The following is a 12,028-nucleotide window of genomic DNA, read 5'->3' as shown; positions in this document are numbered from 1 at the left end:
TCGTGTGGAAGAGCCAATGAATACAAATCAACACGTTAACAGTATAAAAGAGCAAAACAACTTACAAAATAAACAGACAAATCATGCTCTTCAGAAAAAGACTAACCTCGAGAAAGATTTTGGCATATTTCCATTTTCTTCAGCGCGAGATTGTATAGAACTGATGTTGAGACGTACAATATACAAAGAGAGAGACGGGTACACATACATATGGGTCATCTTTTTCATAGACTGATTAGAAAATAATCTTCGTGAGCTACTTTACTATAACATCTTTCTCTTTTATCCTCCAATTGCCTATGCCAGGGGTGCCCAACCCTGCTCCTGGCGATCGACTGTCCTGCAAAGTTCAGCTCCAACCCTAATCAAACACACCTGAAGCAACTAATTAGGGTCTTCAGGATCACTTAAAAATTAAAGGCAGGTGTCTTTGATTAGAGTTGGAGCTAAACTTTGCAGGATAGTCGATCGCCAGGAGCAGGGTTGGGCACCCCTGGCCTATGCTATCAGCTCTTTGGCCCATATGGAGCTCCTGAATTGTCATGGTCCTCGGCAGCCACTAGAGGGCGCTCACTGACACATGCGCTTCTTGCTCCTCCATGTTGCCTGATTCCACACTCAACTGGACAGCAAGAGATAAAGGGAGTTCACAGTGACGCCTTCGTTTCCTGATTCCGTCAGAGCACTGTCCTGGATTTCTGAAGTCCCGGCTCCTGTCTCACTGCTATCGTGTGCCTCATTTCTTCTTGCCTGTCTTTTTCTCAGGCTTTTCACCCTTGTCTGAGCGCACAGATCCCCCGTCGGCTCGGTCTGACTTTTCACCTCTTTCCGAACCGCCTGCCCTGCTGCCATCCTTGCGCGTTCCCTCGTCAGTAGATGAGGTAGTTGGATGGGTCTGCCCCTGTTTGCCAATCTCTTCATGCTCACTTATACTTGTGTTTATACTTGTGATCCAGCGTTTTAGATCGTCCTGCAGACCAAAGAGAGATTGAAGACTCATTTTCACACAAAAAAGTTGACCTGAATCAATTTAATGAGTTATAACCAGGCCCAAACAGAATCTGCAGCAGAGACCTCCATGGAAAGCTTTGGAGATTTTTGCAAAATCAAAACAAATTCACATTTTACACATTCCCCAATCCTTGAGTTTTTCTTTATTAAATATTTAGATTCATTTGATTAATGCTTTCTGCCAATAAATGTTCCTGTCAATAAGCGTGTAGTCCCTGCTGGGACTGGACTACTAGCTGGTGGACTGGCTTGGTCAGGCTAGTTTGAGCTGGTAAACCAACTTCCCATATGCTGGTTAGGTATGTTTTGAAACATGGCAGCTGGTTTGAGCTGGTTTAAGCTGGTCCTTAGATGGTATGAGCTGGTCCTGAGCAGGAGCTGGTTGATGAACCAGCTCATAAGAGATGGTCCTCACTGCAGAACACAAGATCCAGGGGGCGAGGTTGGATCCAGATCCAACTCCTCCCACCTTACATATACCTAAACCTACCCGTCTCCACCCCGATCCCTAAACCCACCCATCTCCACCCCCTAGATTTGGATCCAACCCCGTCCCCTGGATCTTTGTTCTGCAGTGAGGGGCTACTGGCTCATAACCAGCTTATAACCAGCTCAGGACCAACTAGGACCAGCTCAAACCAGCTCAAACCAGCGGCCATGCTTCAAAACATACCTAACCAGCATATCCTGTTTTTTTCAACAGGGATAAAACAGCAATAAACCAGCTTCTACAGTATGCTAAGTCAGCTTTGCTGAAAATATCTGCAGATTTCATCTAGGCCTGGTTTTGACTAAAATGTATTACCGAATTAAAGTCGGCCTAAAATTAGTGCAGAACTGAAAAAAATGTATTTGGAAACTAGGATAAAAAAAGCAACTCACCTCATCTTTAGCATGGAACAGAAACTCACTTCCATCGTTAGTTCTAAAATTATAAAGCAAAATTAATGTTATGCAATGAGAACACTACACAAGTCATCAATCTTTTTGGAAAAGCTAGTAAAAGTGCTAATTAAGTACTTGAGTGTGAAGACATTCTTCTTCTTTTTGTAACCATTGTTGATATCACAGGCACAACGGCTCAGGTTGATAAGCGGCTCGTTGTTGTAAGGTGTGGAGGTGTTCTTCGCATCCTTATAGAATCCCAGCTCACCTTTATTCAGCACACAGTACAGGTTCACCCAAGATCTGCTGTAGTGTGGGAGAGAAAGCAAAAGATTTGCCCATCAGAGCCCAGATGACACCATGCACCGACTACCTACTCACCTACTGAGACTGGGATGACCAGCCCTTAAGACTGAGCAAGACCAAACTGCTGCAGAGATCATTAGACCTTTAAAAAGAGATGGACAGACCATGGCTTACCTTTGTAGAGAGGGAGAAGAACAGTCAGCGGCAAAGATAGCATTAGAAAGAAGAGAGATTTTGGTTAATGAGATATACTGCAATATAAACACAAATGCTAGTATGAAAATGGCTTCAGTGGACAAGCAGATTATGTGCAAATACATGCTCCAAAAGAACAGACAGCCATTCTTTTGAGTTCCTTAAACTCCTCGATGCGATGAATTGTTTTGTGACTTGGGCCACAAAGGTGCCGTATCCGGTCTTGTACGAAATTGCTGTATAAAGCTGTGAAGGGTGAAGGCTTCATACCTTGCTAGCCATGGCTTCAGAGACCCAGCATCTGTTGGTCTTCTGACACAGTCACATCCACCATCCAGGCTGATTTTAGTATTACCATGCATGTGGCAAGCAGTGCTAACAGCTAGCTATTTTCTGCCATTGCTTGATATGAAACTTGTAATCACAAATGACAGCCAAACAGCTGCTCCTCAGTTTAACTTCAGGAAACATTTTAGGCTTGTAAAGCATTCAAGCATATCCCAGTTTGACTTGAAACTTGGTGAAAGAAAATAAGAGCTGCTTTGTAATAACAAATGTTAGTGCTCTAAGCATCAGTACCTAATGCTAACAACAACATTAGCATAGCTTTGAATGACCAATCATACTGATTGGCATATTTGGTTTAGCTGTTTTCATGCTAATTCCATGCCATGTGCCTCTAATTTTTAGACCACAAAGTCCCACCTGTTCGAACTCTTCTTTTGGCCCTCAATGTCTATTTTGCGGAAGAGGAACCCTTCACGCTGGGCCATGTGGGTAGGCGGCTGGGGTACTGGTGGGCTGCTCTGGGCTGGCGCAGACCTTGAGCGCCGTGTTTCGCCAGCTGGCTCCTTGGGTCGGGGTCTTCTTCTCGGTTTGGGTCTGTCGCGAGCACGTGGCCGGTCCAGTCTAGAAGTCTTCTCAGGAAAACCATTGGGTAGACGTGGAAGCTCTCCTCGGGCCTGAGTTGGAAATATCCAGCAATGTACACGTGAGAAAATGTGGTTTAAAACAAGAGACAAACATTAGATTGTCCACACACCTGTGCTGCTTCTCTTTCCTGAAGCTGCTCCACAATCTCAGCTAGCGTTGACCTTTTGTCCCTGCCAACATAAAAGGGAAATCTGAGATCTGGAAATGCTATTTTGCATGGACAGAAAAGAAAGAAGTTGCTGGGGTACTTCAAAACTTTAAAGTCAATATGGGAAAGCATTTATAATCCTTTTACTTCCTTCACGTGACAGATTAAACAGTTCAACAAGACAAATTACAAGAAGAATTTATACATCAGGAATCGAGTGGATCATGAAAAGTGAATACGAATTGCAGTCGAGAAGTTATCCTTGAAATCTGTCCGTATTTATTTGAACCTCTACTTGCTATGAACTGACTTGGTGACCAGCATGTATGAAGTTCACCTTTAAGAGAATCTCAATTATAACACTTCTCTTTCAAATCTAGCATTAGCACTGCTGTAACTTTTGTAATGTCTTTTGTAATGTGGATCGTTTGAGGTCACAAATACAGACACTCACCCGCCACCAGAGCGTCTGTCCGACTGCTCCCTGGCCTCCTGCTCGCTGCTGTCTTGTCTCTCCAGTCGGTGTCTGTCCCTCCGCCGCACCTCATGACCTTCCTGTTCACTAGATGTCTGTCTCTCCAGCCTCCTCTCTGCCCTCCCAGCTCGTTCTCTCCACACCTCCTGAGGCAGCTCGTCCCTGCGTGCCTGAATCAGCTGCTCAGTGGATAGTTGTCTTTCCAACCGCGACTCCCTTGGAGGGGGATGCTGCTCCACCAACAGCTCTGAGCGACTGCTCCCGCTCCCTCCCACCATGCTGTTTAGGCGTTCCCTTCCTCCGCCTGGCTCCTGGAGCACCACCTCTGCCATCACGTTCTCATGATACCGCTCCCGCTCCCTGTCTCTCTCCAGTAGGGGGTGGACTGCCTCATGGATGTGTTCGATCTTCTGCTGTGGGACTTGAGCCTTGAATTCCGTTCGCAATTGGGTGACCTTATGATCCATAGAAGTGCCCAGTCCTGCAGCCACTCCAACAATCCCAGCATTCCTGGCTTCCTGAAGGCGATAAGTAGCAGCTCCATTCATGATGGGAGAGTAGTTGGCCACAGTAGAACCCAGTCTTCGGGCCACGGAAGAGGGAGAGGGCTGAGGGGTGATGCGCTCCACACGGGACTCGCCCTGCTCATATATGGTCTGTCTAATGATGGAGGAAGGGCTACTGCGAGCAGGAGAAGAGTCCTGAGGGTCCAAGAAAACCTTCCGTCCCAGCAAGGGAGTTGGGGGAAGCTTACTCTGCTCTGCCTTTATCTTCTCTACCTAAATCGTTAAACAAGAGAATCTCTTATTATTTATACACCCACACTTCCATTCTGTAACATAACTATAAAAAGACATTATGCTATACACAATTCACCTTTTAGTAACATTTTTTTGAATTTCAGTAGGTAGACTATTGACATTCAAACTATGGTAAAATTAATGAAAAGTAGAATTTTATGACAGTGACATCAGTGTGACATGGTCTCTCTTACTGTGGTAAGACGGCGTAAAGAGCTGAAGCGTTCTTCCCATGTGGCCGCAGCTTTGCGAAAGGCTTCGTGTCTGCGAATCAGCTGCTCAACCTCATCCACACTGCCACCCAGTTCATTACTACTTAGGAAGGGTTCCTGAGCAGTGAGCCAGGCCTCTGCTACCACTGCTTCCTGAGCAAACTGATGCACCTCCAACACTGCGAAGGCACAGAAAGAGAGTGAGATGTTGTGAAGTGCATGACACTGATTACATAATTTATGCATAATGTTTGTTTTCCATTAGCCTCATTTCACCCACTGTGCTGCAACTCTTCCCAGTGTTTGTCCCATTTCTCAGTGAGCTCTTGCTGCTTGGCCAAAACCTTCTCCAGCTTTTCTTTGATCTGAAACGGTCAATACTCTATCGTCAGGTACAGACAGAAGACAGGTTGGAATATCATGTAGTCACCATCATTTAGGCTGGAAACATACTTTACAAAAGTGCACCACTGCAGACACAAAAGGATGGCCATTGCATTGGAAGCAGGCAGTTACATCGTACATACTTAATGTGCTTTCTTGAATTGCTGTGGCAGTAACAAGCCACAGTATTCAAATGGGAAAAAACTCTTTCAGATGTATTATTATTTAGGTAGCTACCTAAACGCGTCAACTTTAAGTAACTTTTTAAATCAGGAAATTAACTGTAGAAGAGTTTATGTTAGTACACACTATAGTGTTACTTGTAGCAATGTTGAGAATGCAATATGTAATTGCAGTCTGACACATTTTGGATTGCAACAATGCCTGAAATTAAACATGCATAGAGTATATTTTGGGCCTTGTAGTGATTTCAGATCTGCAACAGTTTCTGAACAGGTTGTACTTTATATTTTGTGTCACCTCTTCTGATGCAGGGTTACGGGCAGCCAGTAGAGTCTTGCCCATCTCGATACACTGTAGGACGCTCTTGTTTCGGGCCTCCACCTCACTCTTGAGGCTCTGATGATAGTTCATCAGGACCTCCACAGATGACACGTCCCTGCAAGCACCAGAGAGCCCATATCCCATTAGAGCTCTGAGGAAAGAGCTGACAGTGAGAGGAGAGAGAGTTACTTGGGCAAGAATGCATGGGCCAAGTCTGCCCACAGAAAGAAACCGCAACAGAAGGCTATTTTGGCACCATGAAGAGTGTCCATAATGGCTCCTGAGCTTTTGCAGTATTATAGGGTCTTTATTAAGATTTCAAAATACACTAGACATATATACACTATATCTCTGTTTCAAAACCTAGTGAGCTGCCAACATAGGTGCGCTCCCAATGCAAAAGCTGTTCCAGCAAACGTCTTTTAAGGCAACAATCAGTGGCGGTTCTACATTGAATTACACCCTGGGCGCACCTTCTCAGCAAGCAGGGGCGCCAATTTGCCAATTCCCCACACAGTGAAATGACAGATAATAGAAAACCGCTTCGCGGCGGCGGCGCAGAGGATTTTTTCTTTTTTTTCTTTTTTAACTGCTCGTGCCGCCCCCCATGTATCATGAAAAAATGCCCGGTTCGCCCGTGCCAAAAACCGCTACTGGCAACAATGCAGAGAAGGCCATTACAGAAAACATTACAACAAACTCAGTAGTGGAAAAAGGTGGATTTTTCAAGAAAAAAATGTTGAATATAATTAATTAAATACAGAAAAGTATTGAAAAAAAAAAAGTTTTTAAAATTTTATTATTGTGCATACTATGTATTTTTTTTGTTTATTAGAGATTCCTTTTGTTAGTTTAGCAACATGCAATGTCAGACGCTATTGGAATCAATTTCTAAGTGAAGTCCTCTGTTCATTTCACATAAAAAGTGCCACTTGAAAAGCATTTGAAATTAGCATTTGAAATTAAAGCTCAAACAATTAGTCGACATGATCGACAACGTCGGCAATAAAAAATTATCAACAAATATTGTTGTTGTTGAATAGACATTTGATCTCATATGACCTCATGTAAGGGGTCTGCAATAATGCTGTAGCGCAAGACTGTAATTCAGCCCTCCCACACGCAGTCCAATAGAAGAAGAAACATGGCGCTTACGAGCAAGTGTATCTGACCCAAGCGGCAACCTTCCGGTCTCTCTCTTGAAACCAACACGGAAGTGACTTAAACTGCAATTCATCGACTGGCCGCTAGAGATTGGCTCCAAACGGGAGTCAATCCCATAGACCCCCCCATGTTAAAATGCCCAACTTTACAGCAGAAAAAAATATGTTGTACAGCCTGGTACAAAAACGCTCTTCAGAAACCTACGGGTGACGTCACGGACACTACGTCCATGTTTTTATACAGTCTATGATCTGACTGCATCCACATAGTACACACCACACCCCTACAAATTAAACCTAATACTAAATGTTACACCTCCTAAAATGAAACAGCCAATTAGGCAATCGCCACTTCCGCTCTTCTCCTCACTTTTTAAGGTTCACTATCACCACCCAGCAATGAGGCATACAGATTGTATTACATAGATCACCAGAAAGCTTAAGTCATCCCATGTTGTTTTCCAGTAAATTTAAATTTTGTGTAAGGGGTAGGGTTAGGGAAAGGTTTAGGGTTGGGGGTAGGTTTTTAGCTATAATTATCATAGGTCTGTATCAATTTGATTATATGATTTATTTTATGTTTTACTAATAGCTGTTATTTCGCACTTCGTAAATTTCGTAACTGGAAAGCAATACAAGTAGGCTTACAAACACTACATACATAAAACCTAAGATAATTTACTTGAAAAGATTGTTTTAGTCAATAACATCCACTCTTGTTTCTCTGGAGGAGGCTTAACTTGTAGTAGTAGGCGTAACTTGGAGGGGAGTGGTTTGTAGTACTGTGGGATGCAGACAGACCCTTCTCTTTATGAAAGCATGTCAGAGTGCAAACGCAGCCCAACCAGTAGAGTGTGGGAAGGTTTTGCAAAACTACAAACAAAAAATGCTGTCATATGTGAAGTCCCAGATATACTCATGTCAAAGTTTTTTTTTCGTTTTTCATTTAGTGGTAAAAAGAAGTTCAATATATGCAAGCAGCGTTTTGATGTTAGCAAACATCCTGATGGTGTCCGCGCTGCTGAGAGTGGTGTTTAGATGAATATTTTAATATATGCTGCATGCTTTCCTCTCAATAATGAGATAAACACACAACAAAAATGACAGTGGTGAGAAAACAGCAGTTAAGAAAGCATCTGATCATAGCGATGTGGATATGTCTGCGCTGGCTCTGAATTTGTCAGTAAAGTCCAGTCATGTCACGTTTATTATAGCTTTTTATACAATAGATTGCTTTAAAGCAAGCAGCTTTACAATGTTAAACATGAAAAACAGTGTCAGTGTCGCTTTCAGTTAGAATTACAACTTGATTTAAATTAAACTCAAGATTTAGCTCAGGACCATTTTTATCGCAACACTATAAGGTATTTTAAGAGAGATAATGTGAATAAAATGGTTTATCCAAAAATAACATAATTTACCTTTATTTTGTTCCATATCCAGATGACTTAAAAAAGGAGATGTTAGGCAGAATGATACATCGGTCAGCTACCTTTTCATAGTTAATTAAATGATGAATGAGAATATCTCTGTTTGTAATCTCATTTGGTGTCCCAAATATATTTATTTTTATTGTAAAAAAATAACTGTATAATAATTGTAATTGTATACTAGTAATATAATTGTTTGATATTTTCAAAAGCTGAAGTGATTACCTTGTTTTATTAGTTAGAATATGTATAGCTCAATATTTTAACTAATTGCAAAAGCTGAATAATCAAAGCCTACTGATTAATTAATGATTAGTTGATTAATGATTAGTTAGATGAATCTATTATCAAAATAATCATTTGTTTCAGCCCTATTTCAAATTCTCTTAGGTTAGGTTGTACCCTAAGAAGGTAGTTTTCTGTGTAGGTAGTAGACAGCATAGCAGCTCAATATGTTTTGCAACAGATCTATAGTGTTCCCATAGAGTGCTCTTAATGGATACTATTATGCTTAATCGTAATATGATGTATAAATACTATTGTGGTTCATGCACTTACCATCATATCACTTATTTGTGCTCACGGTATGATACCTATAGCACACTCCAGCGGCCACAGTGGCTGCTCTTCAGCTGACCTGATGCAAACCTTCATGCATTACAACGGTAAAGCACATTAATGAGCTCCTATAAGCAGAGAGAAAGTGTCCCAGCATGTGTCCTACCTTGGTTTCTCCCCGGTTCCTATCTGACAGATGATACTGTCCATCCACATCAGCTGATCACGCACCATCCCAAAGAAGCGTAACTTGTCTGTTGCTGTGGTGATTTGCATTCGGCAGTCCTCACAGGATACGAGCAGCTCTTTCCACGCCTGCATCACTTCATGTTCCTGCATGGCAATGGCTTCTGCTTTCTCCCCGGCATAAACTGTTCGGAGCTGGGCTGCACTTTCCTGCAACTGTCTTATCTGAGGAAAACAGGAAAACTTCCTGTGCCATTGTCATGCACTTTATTTCATCAAGTATTTTAGAGATGCATCTACAAACTTTACAGATTTATTTGCATAAGGATGTGTTGCATCAGTTCACCTGTGTAACAAGTAGCTGAATATCATGTTCAAAAGTCTGCATAAGTCTCTGCAGAGTGCTGGTATTTGAAGTGCCTCCTTGACATGCGCGAACCTCAGGTAACCTCCGCTGCTTATCCTCAATCTGTGCTAAAACCTGAAACACACACAGACTCATGCTATTCCACACATGCAGACACATGAGACCACTGTGGTCTAAGCTTTCATTCAGCATGAGCACTGCTCCTATTTATCATGTACACACAGTAAACACACAAACAGAGCTTAGTCTCCTCAGTACCTGTAGCGGAAGGAAGCAATACCTCAGCATTATCCTACAAATATCACCGTGATAAAACAAAATATATACACAAAAAGCTTCCCAGGGCATTAAGGAAAACTAGGACTGTTATTCAACCAATAATATCAAGTACACTGCCCATTCAATATTCGTACTCATGCAAAAGTTGAAAAAGGGTTAGGGTGTTCTGGGTGGTTGCCAGGGTGTTGCTATGTGGTTGCTAAGGTGTACTATGTGGTTGTTTATGTATTGCTATGTGTTTGCTAGGGTGTTCTGGGTGGTTGTATGCTATGCAGTTGCTAAGGTGTTCTCAGTGGTTATTAACTCTTTCCCCGCCATTGACAGAATTTTCTGTCTTTTCACTGTCATACGGTAGGAGGCGATATTACACATCTTCTGAAAGAGCACTGAATCTCTGGATCAAACACGGTGAAGAAGAAGAAGTAGAAACAAGCGATCGCATATGCAAGCAGATGCATGTGTAAAATAACACAATCATCAAACTTTAAACAGCATATAAATCAAAACTGCCTAACGTTACTGAATGAAATGTCGCCCCAGGAAGTGCTGTAGGAACATGCAAGCTTTAGGGGTGTTGATGAAAGCGATCTACTCCATGTTTTGATCATCGTTCTGTATCCAGTCTGGACATAGTCTTTGACAAAAACATGATTTCCTCAGCTTTTTGTTCAAAATGTTTTATTTTTTAATGAAACTTGCCCACATTCAGGTGTTGATAATAAATAAACTTTTTCACACCACTGTATATATATATATATATATATATAAATAGAGGCTCAGTTCTTTCTTTTTGACATATTGCATGTGCAGATGCAATTGCCCCAATATTTTTGGGGCCATAAAAATTTTTGTGAAAATATTTTAAAATGCTGGCGATGGCTGCAGTAAAAAAAAAACCAAAAAAAAAAAAAACCCGCTGGCAGGGAAAGAGTTAATGCATTGCTATATTGTTGCTTGGATGGATGCGTGTCCATAAAACAGATAAATAATAAACAATCATTTCAAGAAATTCCCATGAGCAATAGTGAAAGTGATAACTAGTCATAATAATGATGGTATTAGCAAACACCACTCAGTTTAGATGATTTAATTAGATGTCCTGCATTTCCTTCTCCACACCTCTCGGCAGTCAGAGAAGAACTTGTGTAACTGGTGTGAAGCAGCGAGCATCTGTCCCCGTGTCTCCATCAGCTCCAGCAGATCCGCCCAGGCCTCGTTCACTCCATCCTTCCATTCAGCGATGGTGGCTGCATCACCGTGCCCGTAATCTATGAGCTCATCAACCATCTGGTTGACAGCTGTGACCCTCTCCTGCCCCAGGCTCCCAGTCTCCGATGCAAACTCTGTGAATTTCTCCTGCAGAATCTGAGGTTCAGGAAAAGTGCCACCATGACGGGGCAGAAATGTTATGAAACTGAAGAACTATGAGAGCTACAGTTAATCATGTTTAGGGGCAGATACATATGAAATAGCTGAAGCAACTGACCGTGACATGCTCAAAGTCCTGTCCGAGTTCAGTGGAGCTGGCGATGACCTCCCTCTCTGCTATCCACTGCTCAAGTTCATCCACCTCCCTGTTGAGCTGATAGAGCCAGTACTGCTGCTCCAGACGAGACTTCCTCTCTTCCGCCAGGTCCTTCAGAGACACGTACAGCCTGTCGATCTGAGACTGATGCTTACTGATCTGCTCACTGAGGCACAAGCATACACACACATACTTAGATTTCATTCAAAGGAAACAAAAATCAGTGAAATCTGTTACTCTTGAAAGGTGTTATCACTGGAATCCAAAGAATGTCAACTGTGATTGCTCAGAAGTGAAACTAGATAGGCCAAAAGATTGTTGTGTGATTGTATGTTTGATTGGGTCAGTAAGTACTGCTGCACATATACCAGTCTGGATGTCCGAGCTCCAGCAGCTGTCTGCACTGCTGTGAAAGCATTCCGATGGTCTCGGCATAGTCCTCTATGGTCTGCTGTAGCGCCAGCTGTTTCTTCAGCAACTGCAGAGTACTGGCCTCATCCTTGAGCGAGAGCGGACACAGCTCAAATACATACATCCTGCTCCAATGTCATCATCTATAACATCACAGCATCCCAGAAAACTTCCTTGCCTGAAACTAAAGTCCTTAAAAACATGTTGTCTACACAGGTCTCAACAATGAAGATGTTTGGTCCAAAATGGTCCAACA

General features: G+C 42.4%; 1 protein-coding gene across 1 annotated transcript in view; it reads right to left on the bottom strand.

Moving 5' to 3' along the window:
* Positions 1-504: 504 nt before the first annotated feature.
* Positions 505-12,028, bottom strand: part of LOC107717595 (spectrin beta chain, non-erythrocytic 4-like) — an 82,419-nt gene continuing 70,895 nt past the window's right edge. The window contains exons 24-37 of the mRNA XM_016524403.1: positions 11,730-11,860; positions 11,323-11,527; positions 10,956-11,201; positions 9,537-9,671; positions 9,171-9,415; positions 5,830-5,968; positions 5,246-5,330; positions 4,948-5,144; positions 3,933-4,732; positions 3,440-3,500; positions 3,103-3,359; positions 2,032-2,202; positions 1,894-1,936; positions 505-970 (exon numbers count right to left, since the gene is read on the bottom strand). Coding sequence (XP_016379889.1) covers positions 737-970; positions 1,894-1,936; positions 2,032-2,202; positions 3,103-3,359; positions 3,440-3,500; positions 3,933-4,732; positions 4,948-5,144; positions 5,246-5,330; positions 5,830-5,968; positions 9,171-9,415; positions 9,537-9,671; positions 10,956-11,201; positions 11,323-11,527; positions 11,730-11,860 — 2,949 coding nt within the window. The 3' untranslated portion in view covers positions 505-736. The remainder of the gene's footprint in view (positions 971-1,893; positions 1,937-2,031; positions 2,203-3,102; positions 3,360-3,439; positions 3,501-3,932; positions 4,733-4,947; positions 5,145-5,245; positions 5,331-5,829; positions 5,969-9,170; positions 9,416-9,536; positions 9,672-10,955; positions 11,202-11,322; positions 11,528-11,729; positions 11,861-12,028) is intronic.

Source organism: Sinocyclocheilus rhinocerous, unplaced genomic scaffold (assembly GCF_001515625.1).
Source record: "Sinocyclocheilus rhinocerous isolate Xijiao unplaced genomic scaffold, SAMN03320098_v1.1 scaffold240, whole genome shotgun sequence".
NCBI lineage: Eukaryota > Metazoa > Chordata > Actinopteri > Cypriniformes > Cyprinidae > Sinocyclocheilus > Sinocyclocheilus rhinocerous.
Note: the sequence above shows the minus strand (reverse complement) of the source record. Positions and strands in the feature narration are given on the sequence as shown.